The 16,489-nt window shown below is 39.5% G+C and overlaps 1 protein-coding gene across 4 annotated transcripts in view; it reads left to right on the forward strand.

Annotated features, from left to right (window-relative positions):
- The window catches only part of ERAP2 (endoplasmic reticulum aminopeptidase 2), a 58,233-nt gene that overhangs the window by 5,653 nt on the left and 36,091 nt on the right, over positions 1–16,489 (forward strand). For all 4 annotated transcript variants that reach the window (XM_004375042.3, XM_023730130.1, XM_023730131.1 and 1 more), the window contains 2 exons: positions 11,039–11,177; positions 15,332–15,466. In XM_004375042.3, coding sequence (XP_004375099.1) covers positions 11,039–11,177; positions 15,332–15,466 — 274 coding nt within the window. The remainder of the gene's footprint in view (positions 1–11,038; positions 11,178–15,331; positions 15,467–16,489) is intronic.

The following is a 16,489-nucleotide window of genomic DNA, read 5'->3' on the forward strand; positions in this document are numbered from 1 at the left end:
CACCAAGGTAGAATGTAGAACATTGCCTTTATAAACTGTGTTATGCCAATTGAGCTAGATGTTCCCCGAGACCATGGTCCCCACAGCCCTCTGCCTGGCAATTCAGTCCCTCAGGGAGTTTGGATGTGTCTATGGAGCTTCCATGACCTTTTCTCGTACGAGTTGTGCTGGTTTCCCCAGTATTGTGTAGTGTCTCACCCTTCACCCAAGATACCACTTATCTATTGCCAATTTAGTATTTCCCCTCCACCCCTCCCTACATGTGCACTTTAGTGACACTGATTACATTCTTCGAGTTGTGCAACCATTCTCACCCTCCTTTTTTGAGTTGTTCCTCCGCCATTAGCATAAACTCACTGCCCCATAAAGTTCCTATCTAATCTTTCCAGTTGCTGTTGTTAATTTGAAATCATACAGATAGTTCTTAAAAGAGTATAATGCTCAAGGCAGACATGTAACACTAGTTAAGCTAAATTACTGTTTGGTTTCAATAAGACTTCAGGGGTATTTTTGGTTTAAGGTTTAAATGTTATCTCAGGGCAATAGTTTCAGGGGTTCATCTACCCTCCATGGTGCCAGAAGGTCTGGAGTCCATGAGAATTTGAAATTATGTTCTGCATTTTCCCCCTTTTATCAGAATTCGTCTATGGAATCTCATCAAAATGTTCAGTAAAGGTAGCCAGGCACCATCCAGTTCTTTTGATCTCATAGCAAAGGAGGCAGTGGTTCATGGAGGCCATTAGCCACACGTTCCATGTCCTTCTATTCCTGACTGTCTTTCTTCCGATGTTACTCCAGAGGAATAGAGACCAGTTGTTGTGCCTTGGATGGCTGCTTGTGGGCTTTTAAGACCCCAGGCACTATTCAATGAACTAGAAGATAGAACAGGAGCACTAAACACATTATTAGGCCAATTAACTGGTATATTCCATGAAACCATGACCCTAAACCTCCAAACCAAGGAACCAAATCCCACGAGGTGTTTGGTTGTACATAAGTGGCTTCAGCAGCTGCAATTTTTTTTTGTCATTGTTGTAAATATACCTATCACACAACTTTTGCCAATTCAGCTTTTTACAGGTGTACAACTTATTGACAGCAATTACAGTAATCAGCTGTGCAGTCCTACCCTTAATCAATGCAATATTTCAATCACCGTTAACCCCCCTTTCCTCCTCCCTCTCATTTAGATCTTTAATACATTTTGAATTTGTTTTTGTGTACGGTGTGAGGCATGGATCCTGTTTCATTTTCTGCATGTGGAAATCAAATTTTCCCAGCACCATATATTGAAGAGACTCTTTTTTCCCTCATTGAATGGGCTTAGCAACTCGTCAAAAATCATTTGACCATAGATGTGTGGGTTTATTTCTGGACTCTCAATTCTATTCCATTGGTCTGTGTGTCTGTTGTTATACCAGTACCAGGCTGTTTTGATTACTGTGGCTGGATAATATGTTTTAAAATCAAGAAGTGTGAGTCCTCCTACTTTGTTCTTCTCTTTCAACATTGCTTTAGCTATTCAGGGCTTCTTGCCGTTCCATATAAAATTGAGGACTGGTTTTTCCATTTCTGTAAAGAAGCCTGTTAGAATTTTGGTTGAGATTGCACTGAATTTATAGATTGCTTTGGGTACTATTGACATCTTAACAATATTAAGTCTTCCAATACGTGAACATGGAACATCTTTCCATTTATTTAAGTCTTCTTTAATCTCTTTCATCAGTGTTTTATAGTTTTAATTGTATAAGTCCTTCATGTCCCTGGTTAGATTTATTCCTAGGTATTTTGTTTTCTTAGATACTATTGTAAATGGAATTATTTCTCTAATTTCCCTTTCATATTTCTCATTGCTGGTGTATAGCAACCCAACTGATTTTTGTTTGTTGACCTTGTAACCTGAAACTGCTAAATTCTTCTATTAGTTCCAGAAGTTTTCTTGTGGACTCTTTGGGATTTCCTATATATAGAATCATATCATCTGCAAATAGAGATATTTTTACTTCTTCTTTTCCAATCTGGATACCTTTTATTTCTTTTTCTGGTCTTATTGCCGTGGCTGGGACTTCTAATACAATATTGAATAGAAGTGGCGAGAGCAGGCACCCTTGTCTTGTTCCCAATTTCAAGGAGAAATCTCTCAATCCTTATCCATTAAGTATAATATTGGCTGTTGGCTTTTCGTATATGCCCTGAATCATATTGAGGAATTTCCTTTCTATTCCAATCTTCTTCAGGGTTTTCATCAAGAAAGGGTGTTGGATTTTATCAAATGCTTTTTCCGCATCCATAGAGATAATCACGTGGTTCTTTTCCTTTGTTCTATTGATGTGGTGTATTACGTTGATTGATTTTCTAATGTTGAATCGTCTCTGAATTCCTGGAATAATTCCCACTTGATCGTGGTGTATGACTCTTTTAATATGCTAGTGGATTCTGTTCACTAGTATTTTGTTGAGGATTTTTTCATCTGTATTCATAAGAGACATTGGTCTGAGTTTTCTTTTCTTGTGTCTTTGTCTGGTTTGGGTATTAGGGTTATGTTTGCTTCATAGAATGAATTAGGGAGTATTCCTTCCTTCTCTATATTTTGGAAGAGTTTAAATAGTATTATGTGTCAGTTCTTCTCTAAATGTTTGATAGAATTCCCCATTGAAGCCATCTGGTCCAGGGCTTTTATTTGTTGGGAGGTTTTTAATCCCAGATTCAATCTCTTCACTTGTTATGGATATGTTGAGACTTTCTATTTCTTCTTGAGTCAGTTTGGGTAGGTTATGTGCTTCTAAGAATTTCTCCGTTTCATCTAGGTTATCTGGTGTGTTGTTGTACAGTTGTTCATAATATTGTATCATAATTCTCTTTATTTCTATCGGGTCCATTGTAATGTCCCCTCTTTCATTTTTTATTTTGGTTATTTGCATCTTTTCTTTGTCAGTCTAGCTAAAGGTTTGTCAAATTTATTGGTCTTTTCAAAGAACCAGTTTCTGGTTTTATTGATTCTATTGTTTTTCTGTTTTTAATTTTATTTATTCTTGCTCTGATCTTTGTTATTTCCTTTCTTCTACTAGGTTTAGGCTTAGTTTGCTCTTCTCTTTCTAGTTCCTGGAGTTGTGCCAAGTTATACTGTTGATTTAAGATCTTTCTGTTTTTTTCATGTAAACATTTATTGCTATATATTTCCCTCTGAGTACTACCTTCACTGCATCCCTCAAGTTTTGGTATGTTTCGCTTTCATTTTCATTTGACTCCAAGAAATTTGTAATTTCTTTTTTTATTTCTTTCTTGACCCATTGGTAGTTTAATAGTGTGTTGTTTAATTTCCATATGTTGTGTATTTCCAGGTTTTATCTGTTATTGATTTCTAGCTTCAATTCATTGTGATCAGAGAAAATATTTGGTATGACTTCAGTCTTTTTAAATTTGTCAAGACTTGCTTTGTGACCTAACATTTGGTCTATCCTGGAGAATGAGCCATGTGCACTGGAGTAGAAAGTATATTGTGCTGTTTTAGGGTGGAGTGTTCTATATATGCCTGTTAAGTCTAGTTGGTTTATAGTGTCATTCAAGTCTTCTGTTTCCTTGTTGGTCTTCTTTCTAGATGTTCTGTCCAATATTGAAAGTGATGTATCAAAGTCTCCAACTATTATGTAGTACTATTTGGCATAGTGGTTAAAATCTTGTCTACTAACTAAAATGTAGGCAGTTCAAATCTACCAGCCACTCCTTGGAAACCCTATGGGGCAATTCTACTCTGTCCTATAGGGTCACTAGGAGTCAGAGCCAACTCGAAGGCACCTAACAACAACAACAATTTATTTCTTCTTTCAATTCTATCAGTCTTTATATATTTAGGTACCCTAATGTTGGGTGTGTATTTATAATTGTTGAATATTCTCGATTAATTGACCTTTTATTACTAGACAATGTCCATCTTTACCCTTTCTAACAGATTTTATCTTAAAATCTACTTTGTCTGATATTAAGATTGCCTCCTCAGCTCTTTTTTGGTTATTATTTGCATAGAATTTTTTTTTTTCATCCTTTCACTTTCAACCTATTTGTGTCCTTGGCTTTAAGGTGTGTCTCTTGTAAACAGCATGTGTCTCTTATAAATAGCTGGATCATGTGTTTTGTTTTGTTTTTTAAATCCATTCTGCCACTCTCTGTCTTTTAATTGAGGCATTTAATTCATTTATATTCACTGTAATTACTGATAAGAATTGACTTACTTCTGCAATTTTATTTTTTTGTATGTGTGACTTAAGCCTTCTTTGTCTTTGTCTTTTACTACTACTTGCTTTTGTATTTTGTTGGTTTGTTGTAGTGAATCCTTTTGTTCTCTTCTTTCCTTTTGTGTATGTATGTTTTTTAGACATTTTCTTACTGGTTACCATGAGTCTTACAGTTAACAGCTTGTATTTATAATATTCTAGTAAGTTGGTGCCAACTTAACTTCAGTAATATGCAAAAAATTCTATATCTATACCATTCCTCTTCCCGCTTTTGTTGTTGTTATCACTAATTATGTCTTTATATTTCATGTGCCCTGTAACATAATTTTATCTTTGCTTTTTATATGTTTGTTATTAAAAAACATGGCAGGCAAAACATGTAGAATCATAAAGCATGTGTATCTTATTACTAGCCTTTATACTTGTTCATGCATTTCCCTTTATTAGGGATCTTTCTTTTATATATATCTTTGAATTACTTTCTACTGTCTTATCCCTTCCATCTACAGAACTCCCATTAGTATTTTTTAGGGCTGGTCTGGTGGATATGAACTCTCTCAGTTTCTTTGTCTGGGAATGTTTTAATTTCACCCTCATTCTTGAAGGGTAGTTTTGCTGGGTATAGTATTCTTGGATGACCTTTTTTAATTTTTTTTCTTTCAGCACTTTAGATATATCATTCCATTGCCTCTGGCCTCAATGTTCCTGAGGAGAAATTGGCACCTAATCTTATTGGGGATCATTCATATGTGAATGTTTGCTTCTGTCTCACTGCTTTTAAGAGTCTGTCTTTATCTCTACTTTTTGAGAGCCTGACTAGGATGTGTCTTAGTGTAGATCTCTTTGGGTTTATCCTGCTTGGGGTTAAGCTGCTTGGATTTGCAGATTCATGTCCTTCATTAGATTGGGGAAATCTTCTGTCATTACTTATTCAGATATTCTTTCTGTCCCTTTCGCTCTCTCATCTTCCTCTGGAATTCTCATATGCATATGTTAAATCTCTTGTTGTTGTCCCATAATTTCATAAAACTGTGCTTAACCTTGTTGAGCCTGTGTTCTTGTAGCTCTTCAGCATATGTAATTTTAACTGTCTTATCCTGTATTTCACTGATTCTTTCTTCTGCCTGATTAAATCTGTTGGTAAGCCCTTCTATTGTGTTTCTCACTTCAGTTATTTTCAGTTGTAATATTTCTTTTTTCAGATCTCATTTTCTTATTGCATTATTTTCCTTATTTCTTTTAGCTCTTTGTCTATGTTTTCCCGTACATCTTTAATTATGTTTAATGTTGTTGTATTATATTCTTCCATTGTTTTCATTATTTGATCATCCCTAAATGTGCCTTCACCCCCCTTTCTCATGTTTATTTAGATGGGCCATTGTTTCTCTGTTCTTTGTGTGTATTGTTATTTTTTGTTGGGGCATTGGACTTTTCAAGGGTGTTAACTTTCTCAGGTTTCCCCAGTGTTTGGTGTTTTTCCTGCACTACTTTCTTCAAAAAACTCTTAGGTAGGCAGAGCATTTGGCCTTTGCTAGCTGTTTCCTCTCCTTCTCTGTGATAGCTCCTTCTTCCTCCCTGTTTTATTAGGATTCGAAAGTTCCAGGTCTATGGTTTCAACATTCAGTCTCTCCCAAACATACCAGAGAACACACTGTGGTTAGACTGTTCACCAGCAGGCACTGCAACTCAGGCAAGATATCATTTATTAATCAATCTTTTCACCAGAGGGAGCAGTTCTCTCTCTTTGGTTATTACTCCTTTCCCTTCTCTGTTTCTGCAACCACATTTTTAGTTGGAAAACCCACTCCCAGCAAGCCCCCTTTGGGGCTGGGTGTTGTCCTTCGGTTTTGCCCGAGGCTTTCTTCCCTGCTCTGTGGAGGCTGTTTATATCTGAGCTGGCATTCAGAGGAAGCACAGGCAGACTTTCCTCCATTTCAGGAGGAGGAAGGGCTGACACTCCCCAGAAGGACCTTCAAGAGCTCTGTCTTTTTTGTTTCAGAGCCCAAGTGGCCCTGTGGTTGTTGGAGGAGCAGTCTCCACTTAGGGTACCCACCTCCTGACTCCACTGTAGGAAACCTTCTATATGAGTTCATATCAGTCCAGCACCCAGTAGTTACCAGCTGGGGGAGGGGTTGTCACATTCCACAGATCCCCAGGGAGGTCTGCCTTGTTGCTCTCAGAGCCTGCCCTGTAGTATGTTGGCTGTGGATGTAGCCTCCACTCAAGATGCCTGCTTCCTAGTATACAGCGGCCTCAATCAGCAGTCCTCACCACTGACTTGAATGGGGAGCAGACAGATCTAAACTGATCCCCAAGGAGGTCTGGTCCTGTTGTTTCAGAGGCCTGAGCTATAGGGTGCAAGGAAGGCAGGTAGGGTGTTGACTATGGGAGTAGACTCTACTATGGGGGCCTTCTGTAGCAGTTTGCAACAGCCTGGCAGCCAACAAGTATCAAGTGGGGAGGGAGGTGTCACACCCTGATCAGATCCCCATGGAGGTCTGCCTTGTTCCATCAGAGTCCTCCTGATAGATTGTTGGCTGTAAGAATATCCTCACTCAAGGCTCCTGCTTCTGAGAACACAGCAGCCTCAGTCAGGAGTCATCAGCACCAACCAAAAGTGGGGGCAGAGTAATCCTAATTGACCCCCAGGGAAGTTTGTCCTGTTGGTTTCAGAGACCAGAGGTATGGAGTGCATGGGGAGGCAAATAGAATGCTGACTGTGAGAGCAGACTCCTACTGCATGGGCCTTCAAGCAATTCACAACAGACTTGCAGCTGACAGTGTCTGGGTGGGGGAGGTGCTGGCACTCTCCAAATGGACCCGTTGGGAGATCTGCCTTGTTGTTATCAGAGCGACCCCTGTAGTATGTTGGCTGTGAGTGTAGCCGCCACTAAAGATGCCTGCTTCCTAGGACACAGCAGTCTCAGTTAGCAGTCCTCAGCACTGACTGGAAGGGGGAGCAAACAGACCTGAACTGACCCCCTGGGAGATCTGTCCTGTTGGTTTCAGAAGTGTGAGCTATGGGGTGAGCAGGGAGGCAGGTAAAGTGTTGACTATTACAGCAGACCCCACTGCACAGCCTTCTGCAGCAATTCACAATAGGCTTGCAGCCAACAGTGTCTGGGTGGGTGAGGTGCTGGCACACTCCATACGAAACCCTGGGGAGATCTGCCTTGTTGATTTTAGAGCAGAAGCTTGGGGTCTTGTCTCTTTCTATAGGCAGGAGCTGTGGTGGTTAGGGAAGCAGGCTCCTTTTCTGGGGCCATTTCCACAGTTCACAACAGCTGGTGGCCCATGTGGCTGGGGGGAGGGGCAGGGACAGTGAGAGAAGTGATTTTCCTACTGTATGTGACTCGTTGTTGATTTGTTGATTCTTGCCTGTCTGCAGTTCCTTGCTGCTTTCCTCTGCTCTCTAATTCAGAGTCCCTCAAAGCTGAGCACTGCTTCCTTGCTGTATTTCTTGTTGTATTTGTTGGGGGGAGTCAGAACAATGGTCTGTTTACGCTGCCACCTTCCTAGAATTTCCTCTTTCCTACCTTTTATCCATTGTGCTCAGTTGCAAGTTAAAGAAACCCAAATAAAATGCCTTGACCACATAGTGTATTATTTTTCTCATGCAACAAAAAGTCCAGAAGTAGGGCAGCTTAGATTTGCCACAATGTCTTCAATGTTATCAAGAACCCAGGCTCTGGGGTCTTAAAAGCTTGCAAGTGGCCATCCAAGGCACAACAATTGGTCTCTATTCATCTGGAGCAACAGCAAAAGAAGGAGAGGGAGGAAAAGGAGGAAGATATGGAATGTGTGGCTATTTGCCTCCATGAACAACTGCCTCCTTTGCCATGAGACCAGAAGAACTGCATGGTGCCCAATTACCATTACTGAACATTTTGATCAAAGATTCCATAGAAGAATCTTGATCAAAAGGGAGAAAATTCAGAACAGAATTTCAAATTCTCATGGAATCCAGACTTCCTGGAGCCATAAAGATTAGATGAACCCCTGAACTATTGCCCTGACATAATCTTTAAACCTTAAACCAAAAATATCCCCTGAAGTCTTCTTAAAACCAAATAATAGTTTAGCTTAACTAATATTACATGTCTGCCTTGAGCATTATGCTCTTTTAAGAACTATCTGTATTGGATCAAAATAATAACAGCAACTTAAAAGATTAGATAGGAACCTTAGCGGGCAGAGAATTTATGCTAATGGGGAGGAACAACTCAGAAAAGGAGGATGAGAATGGTTATACAACTCAAGGAATGTAATCAATGTTATTAAATGGTACGTGTAGAAACTGTTGAATTGCCGTATGTTTTGCTGTGTATATTCTCAACAACAGCAAAATAAATAAAATAAAATAAAAAAGTACCCAGACTGCTTCTATCTTTCTGCTGAAACATCCTTGGCATGTGGCTTTCCTCCTAATACTCTGAAGATGAGTGATGCACCTCTAGGCATCAAGTCCTCGTTCCAGGCAAGATTAAGGAGAAATAGTGGTTGAGAAAAAGACAAAAAGGAAGATTCCATCTGGGTCTGACTCCTTTTATGAAATTTTTCCGCCTAATGACATCAATTTATATTTCACTGGCCAGAATGAGTCATAAACCCCACCATGCTGCAAGGAAGTCTGAAGAAGTGATCCTTTCATCTGGACTCATTGCCTTCCTGAACAAAATCAGGATTTCAATGGAAAGAAAAAAGGAGAAGGCGACTAGCAATGTGTGCCACATATCTCCTCGTCCCTTCCCCACCGTAGGGGCTAAGTGCCCTCGGTGCGGGGGAGGCAAGAACCTGCCCCACAACCCCCAGCAGTTCATTGAGGACAGCCCTTCCCAACCCATCTCTTTCTCCCTCATCTTGGTGATACTTCCCCTCATTACAGCCTCAATTCTCAGGGGCCTGCTCTCAGGGTAGGAAATGTGTCAATTCATTCTCATTAAGGCACCATGGGACCAGTGGTAGGAGCCCTGGTGGCTCAGTGGTTAAGAGCTCAGGCTGCTAACCAAAAGCTCAGCAGTTCGAATCCACCAGCCACTCCTCAGAAACCGTATGAGGCAGTTCTACTCTGTCCTATAGGGTCACTATGAGTCGGGAATCGACTTGATGACAATGGGTGACCAGTCATGTCTTTTCTCATTTTTTTCAAGCAACAAAGTCTCCACCCAAAGAAATGTATTTTAGTGATATCATTTTGGGAACTGTGGGCATCTGGAGAGGTAGATACTGGAGTAAGAGTTGTAGGACTTTTCAGCATGCCTCCCATCATTATCTGCAGGCTATTTCTGACTCTTTTTATGATTAATTACTCAGCTCTTTTCATACTTAGTTACTTTTTAGGTCTAACATGTAAGATAATATGCTGGACAATGTTGACTGAATCTTATGGATCTCTTTCTCTCTCCACAGACACACCCACACACACCCACACACACACACACACCCCTTCACCCAAAACACAAAAGTAATTCAGTCAACAGTGGTTCTTTTGAGAAGCAGGAAGTCACCACTTTGCGTGTGGAGCTAAAATTAATTGATCAAGTAGCAAATAAAATCTTAAATTGTATGCTTTTCCAACGTAGATTTACTATAACCAAAATTTCACATTAATGGAAATTATACCAGACACTTGAAATCCCTTGATATTTCAGTAACTGCTACCAAATCCAAATAAAACTGAGGCCCCAAGCAAATCATTGAGAACCACAGACTCGTTTTCCCAGTCCGTATCATAGAAGAAATAAAGTAAGCTGAGGCAAAATTATCCAGACAGCGTCTCTTGTTTTCCTCTTGGCCCTTCTCACCCTGTATCTGACACTTCAGCTTTTCTGTTCTCCCCTCCTTCTCCAACCAAAATCTGCTCTCCAGATTTACTTCTTATTTGAAGAGAAAGCTTTAAGTCCAAAGAATAAATCTGTAATTATACAGTTTCAGGCCTTATCAAGGTGATGGGGGTAGAGTCGTCAGAATATCTATCTACCTGCCATTGAAGACTGGAGCCTCTCTCTGGCAAGCACAGAGAGCTAGAAGTGTCTGGGAGTTCAGGTCCTATTGTAAATAGGGTCGTTATGAGTCAGAAATGACTCAAAGGCACCTAACGACGACAACAACAACATGGAGACTCTTAGCCCATGGTGGTATAGGAGTAGGAAAGCCCAGTTCTTTGTCTCCAGTAGGGACAACTCAGAGGTGTAGTTTACACTCCAGAGTTCCCCGGGGATCAGGCTAAAGCTTAGACTTTGCCTGAAATGGCATCCTTGCCTAGCTGGTTCCTCTTCCCAGTCCTGCTTTCTTCAATCCCTTATCTGTTTCCCCTGGAAGCATTTTCTTAATACATCAGAATCCGCTTCTGGGGAACATGATCTAAGACACCACTCATATACACAATTATTCAAATGTCTGACCTGGATCCTCTCAGGTATGGAGATAGAACTGATCTACCAATTTTCTAGTCAATTTTGAGGTCAGGTTCACTGGGCATGCATCCTATCTTAGCCATTTACTAGCTGAGGATCTTAGTAAGGTTACTCAAATTCTCTGAGCCTCAATATCCTTGCCTGACATGAGGATTAAGGAGATCATGTAACTAAAGTACTCAGCAGAGTGCATTGCTTATAGTTGGCAGCCACTAAATATTACTTTACCTTAGTTTTCTTCAAAGAGAGAGTCTGGATTCATTAAGATTGTAGTTTGAGAAATTAAATATATCATCTCCAGATATGATGAGTTTTTGCTGAAGTTAAGGATTCATTTCTCTTCTTGGTTGCACTTATGTATTCTGGCTGGGGGTGGGTGTTTATTCACAGAACAATTGCAGTAACGGATTTCCAGCCAACTGAAGCACGTATGGCTTTCCCTTGCTTTGATGAACCATTGTTCAAAGCCAACTTTACAATCAAGATAAGAAGAGAGAGCAGACACATTGCTCTATCCAACATGCCAAAGGTATGACCACTTTTAGAAGTTTTGGGGAATCTTTCTCACGTTGAGTTTTGGTCTTTTTTTCTTCAATATTTCCTTTGTTTTCAGGACTTAAGCCATTAATTTGTTTTTAGTCTGTCTACATACTGTATAATAATTCCAGTCCTTCTACAATTTAACATCATTCATTTTTGGGCATCATTCCACAAGAAGCTTTTTTTTTTTTTTTAAACAAAGTTATTTCTATTTTATTTGAGTTCATACAGAAATAGTTTTCTTTTAAACCAGTATTACTTGACCAAAGGTGCCCTGGTGGTGCAGTGATTAAAGTGCTTGTCTGCTAACTGAAAGGGCAGCGGTTTGAACCCACCAGCCGCTCCATGAGAGAAAGATGTGGCAGTCTGCTTGTAAAGACTACAGCCTTGGAAACCCTATGGGACAGTTCTACTCTGTCCTATAGGATTGCTATGAGTCACAATCGACTCCATGGCAGTGCGTTTTTACTTGACCAGCACCAAGATTCAGAATCACCCACAGCAGCACTTCTCAAACTCTAATGTTCAAATGAATCCCCCAAGAAGCTTGTTAAAATTCAGATTCTGACTCAGTAGATTTGGGATGAGGTTTCAAATTCTATTTTTCTAACAAGTTCTCAGGTGATGCCACTGCTGCTGGTCCAGGTACCATATGTGGAGTAACAAGGACCTAGTGGACCCCGCCTGGGCCCCACCCCAGGAAATTCTGGTCTCCTAGTCTGCAGTGGTGCTTAGAAATCTTTTATTATTATTATTTTTAACTCTGCAGGTAGTTCTCAACATTATTATGAAAACTATTTATTATGGTTATAAATATCAATTTTTAATCAAAAGAGGCCTCAGAACACCTTTATTTGGCTCATATTGTACTCAGAATGCAGAGCTCTTGAGAGACACTACAGACCCTGAGCCTCATTTGATATTTCCTCATTAATGATGTGCTTGCCATTTGTGCTGTTGAACAAAATGTAAAATATTTGCCTATCACTGTGTGGAAAGCAGAGCAAAAATCGAGGCCTTCCTAACAATGTTTCAGAAGGGTGACTAGCATAGAAAGCAGCCAGGTCAACCAGCAAGTGGTCCCATGCCCACTTTCCTCTCTGCCCTGCTCAGTGAATGACCTCTACAGATAAAGGAGAGAAATGAGCATTTCCCCAGATATCTTTTTAATGCTTGAAAAGATATTTGCTCTGAAATACTGGCAGAGCAGATCAAGGGAAAATGTGGCAGTACTCCACATAACATGTATCTCACAGTTTTTCCATGATTGGACAGACAGCACTGTAATAACCGTCTCTTTTTTAGGTAAAAATTATGTGCTGCCTCAACTCTGAATCTCCCTTCCAACATGTTAATTTAAGAGCAGTTTATCATTTCAATCCCTTTCCTGGAAGATTTTTATTATTAATATAAATTTTCAAGTGGTTAATCATTTGAAAATACAAGTTAATAAAGCATCTTAATTAAAATGTGATGTAAACACAAACTGCCATTACCATATGTAATATCATTATTATATTAGAATTAAAAATCTCTGTCTTCAGAAATCTGCAGTAACTTCTCGTATTTGATTTAAAAAAAAAAAGTAATCACTCTGAAAATATTCTATAAAATTCTTGACTGATTGTATTGCCTCAGTTGACTGGACTAGCTCTTTGAGTCATGCTGAATTCAGCAAATACTTGCTTAACTTTTTGCTTCTTATTGACATATCTAGCCCAGGTTACCATATTCTCTGCATAATAGTCGTGGCACTTAAGATGGGTTATGAATTGGTGGGAAGAAGCCACACATAGTAACTTCTCAATTTGTTTAGTTAAGGGTACAAGATTTAAGGGAAGTGAGGTGGGCACTCAAGTAGTAAATGTTGTTGTTAGTTGCCATGGAGTCGATTCCAACTCATGGTGACCCCACGTGTGCACAGTAGAACCGTGCTTCATAGGGTCTTCAAGGCTGTGACCTTTCCGAAGCAGATCACCAGGCCTGTCTTGAGAGGTAACTCTGGATGGGTTTGAACTACCAATCTTTCGGCTACTAGTCTATCGATTAACCATTTGTTCCACCCAGGGACTCCTCAAGAAGCAGCAGAGGCAGCATATCTTTTGTGGCATTTCTTTATCCTTGGCAAAGTGGTTAAGAGATATGACTGCTAACCAAAAGATCAGCAGTTTGAATCCACCAGCCACTCCTTTGAAACCCTATGGGGCAGTTCTACTCTGTCCTATAGGGTCACTATGAGTCGGAACCGATTCCACGGCAATAGGTTTGGTTCAGTTTTTTCTTAATTCCCTAAGGGAATATACACCTGCTGGTGACAGTTGCTATGCATGCAGAGCCCTGCCAACATTGAGAAAATAGCTAAATCCTTGTCCAGCTACAAGTGTTTTATACTTGGAGCTTACATCACCATTCTGGACGAAGCTACACTAACACCCCAGACACTTCCATTTATGGCCATGTTAGTCTACATTGGTCTTTCTAGGCTTCTGAAAAAAACTCAACCTCTATGTGCTACACCTTCACGTGTGGGCAGAAATCAGAATGAATAACCCTCTGTCTCTTAACTATCTCTGCCCCTAGCTTTCTAGCATCTCAGACTATTTTTCCCAATAGTCCCACACTCTCACCTCCTCTTCCACTCATCCCTCCACACACTTGACTAAGTGGTTCTATAGCTGTGTTTGGTCAGAAGACCACAATCATATCCCTCCCGGTGCCCGCCATAAGACAGGGCTCTCCTCTGTTGGAAGGGTGTACCCATAGGACTCTGGTTGAACCAGACTCCTAAAACAAAAAGGAAAGAAAAATTTAATTTGCTGGTTAAATGTAAAAATTACAGCCCTATATATGCTCCTATCTTTCTTAGAATTTGATAGTATTTGGTCAGTATTTTTTGCTTTTTTAGAACTGGCAATTGATTTTCTTAACAGAATTCTGTAGAATTGAATAGCATAAACATTTGCCATTGAAATAGGCTGGGAAGTTTATGGTATTGCTTTAAGCTATCTTCTCTTGTCAAAGCAAACTACAATCTTATTCAAACATAACGCTCAGTAAGCCATGGTCAGCACTGCCACAGCCTGACTCACTGAACGGAAGAAGATGAAGACAAAAGAGCAAGTCTAAGGGGTTGTTACCAATTTGAAGAAAGTGGTATTTTCAGATTATCAGATCTCTATCCATTCAGTACTGAATCCAAACTGTTTGCCATTAAGTTGATTCCAATTCATGGCGACACAGAATCAACTTGGCAGCAGTGGGTTTGGTTTGGTTTATCCATTCAGTATTTAAGGATCTTGTACTATGGTGAAGACCGTCTTCTGGAAAAGCTAGCTAGATCAAATGAAGATAGAATTCAGTAATTATCTAGTGAATTTGATGAATGAAGCTTACCAGTCTGTAGGCTTTAAATGCTCTCCTTCCCCAGTAGATGGGCAGAAGCTTAAATTACTAATGACCTCCATGGCCTGACTGCCGTCATTGCTGAATCAGTGAAGCAAAGATAAAATAAGACTATGACCCAAGCTGTCACACAGCGAATGAAAGAATGAGCAATGTCTTTGGAGTCATGCGGTTACATCCACACCTTGGTCTCGTTGCGGAACTAGCCATGTGATCTTGGGAAATTTAGTTAGCATTTCTGAGCCTCTGTTCCCTCACCTGTGAAATAACACCTACCTCACCCCCACAGAATACAAGGAATGAAAGATAATGTAAAGTATCTAGCATAATTTTAATTCCCCTTTCCTTCCCCCACAAAGATTTATTTCCTGCACCACAAACAAAAGGGGCCACTCTCTGACATTTTTGCTTAGAAATCCATAACTTGAATTTATGTCCATGTTTAAACAGAAGCATCTACGATGTTTTGGTGCTTTCAAACAACAAAATAAAGTATGATTGCATCATCTTGAGGTCCCCCAAATAGTGATACTGTGAGGGAGTAATACTTTGAGGGAGTCCAGTAATAAAACAGAGCAATGAGAGGCCATAGAATGTTAACAAAGGCCTTTGGTCTGCTTAAGGGCATCAAGTGCCCTTCAGAGTGTAACGCATTCCTCTAACTTACCTGCCACCTTAAGTCATAGACATTGTTCTTAAATACTCCAGTTTTCAAATACTAATTTCTTTCCCTTCCTGTAGGTTCGGACAATTGAACTGAAAGAAGGCCTCTTAGAAGATCACTTTGAAGCAACTGTAAAAATGAGTACTTACCTTGTAGCCTATATAGTTTGTGATTTCAACTCTGTAAGTGGCACAACCTTATCAGGGGTCAAGGTGAGATTGTGTTCTAATTTCACACATGGTACAAAATAGTGTCCTAAGGGCAAAGAGTGTTTCTTACGTTTTTTTCCCCCTTATTATCAAACTATTATGCTTATTTTACAAAACAATGATTGGTAAAAAATAAAATAGAAAGTTATCCATAATCCCATCACTAAGATATAACTAATGATAGCATTAGAGTATATGCCTTACAAGTTTTTCTATGTGCATGTCAGTATACAGTAACAGTATATACTGTCTATATATATGCATAATTTTTTATATAATAATATACTATACAGATTGTTTTAAACCCAATTTCCCCCTTAATATGCCATTAAAATTTTTTCTATAATACTATATTAATAATTGCATAGTACTATTCTGCAGGGAGGTATTAGTAGGATTTTAAAAACAGTAGTTACAACTTTATATCTGGGTGATTTGAAGCAAATTAGTCCCTACGTGTTGCAGTGTCTTCATCTCTACAATGAAGATAACAGCATCCACTGAATAGAGTGGCTGTGAGGGTTAAATTCAATTTTACATTTAAATTGTCTACTTCCTCAGTATACGGGCAAATGTGAACATTTAGCACAGTGCCTTGTAAGCCATCAAAAAATGATGGCCATTAACGTATTCTTAGTATAACTATTCTAGGGACTTATAATTGAGAGCATAAAAGCAGGTCATGAAATCAAAATAGTCCTATACTTAGAAACTAGGAAACTGGTAATCTCATTTTGTTTTTGTTTTTCACTTAATAGCTGTATACTTTGGGAAAGTCATTGAACATATTCGGGTATTTTTTAGTTTAAAGCAAATTAGACAGGATAGTGGATCCAATAAAGGGCTGTCATACATCTAGACCTATATTTTATCTGAATTGTGCAGGTGATCATAATTTTGGAAGGCTAGTTCTCAAGCACTAGGGTATATTACAGCAATGAGCTCGAGTGGGTTCTCGTAATGGGTGCAAATAGCTTGAAATTTATAGGTTTGCACTAGGGAATGGATTGTAACAGTTGCAAAACC

This window comes from Trichechus manatus, unplaced genomic scaffold (genome assembly GCF_000243295.1).
Source record: "Trichechus manatus latirostris isolate Lorelei unplaced genomic scaffold, TriManLat1.0 scaffold00032, whole genome shotgun sequence".
Classification (NCBI taxonomy): domain Eukaryota; kingdom Metazoa; phylum Chordata; class Mammalia; order Sirenia; family Trichechidae; genus Trichechus; species Trichechus manatus.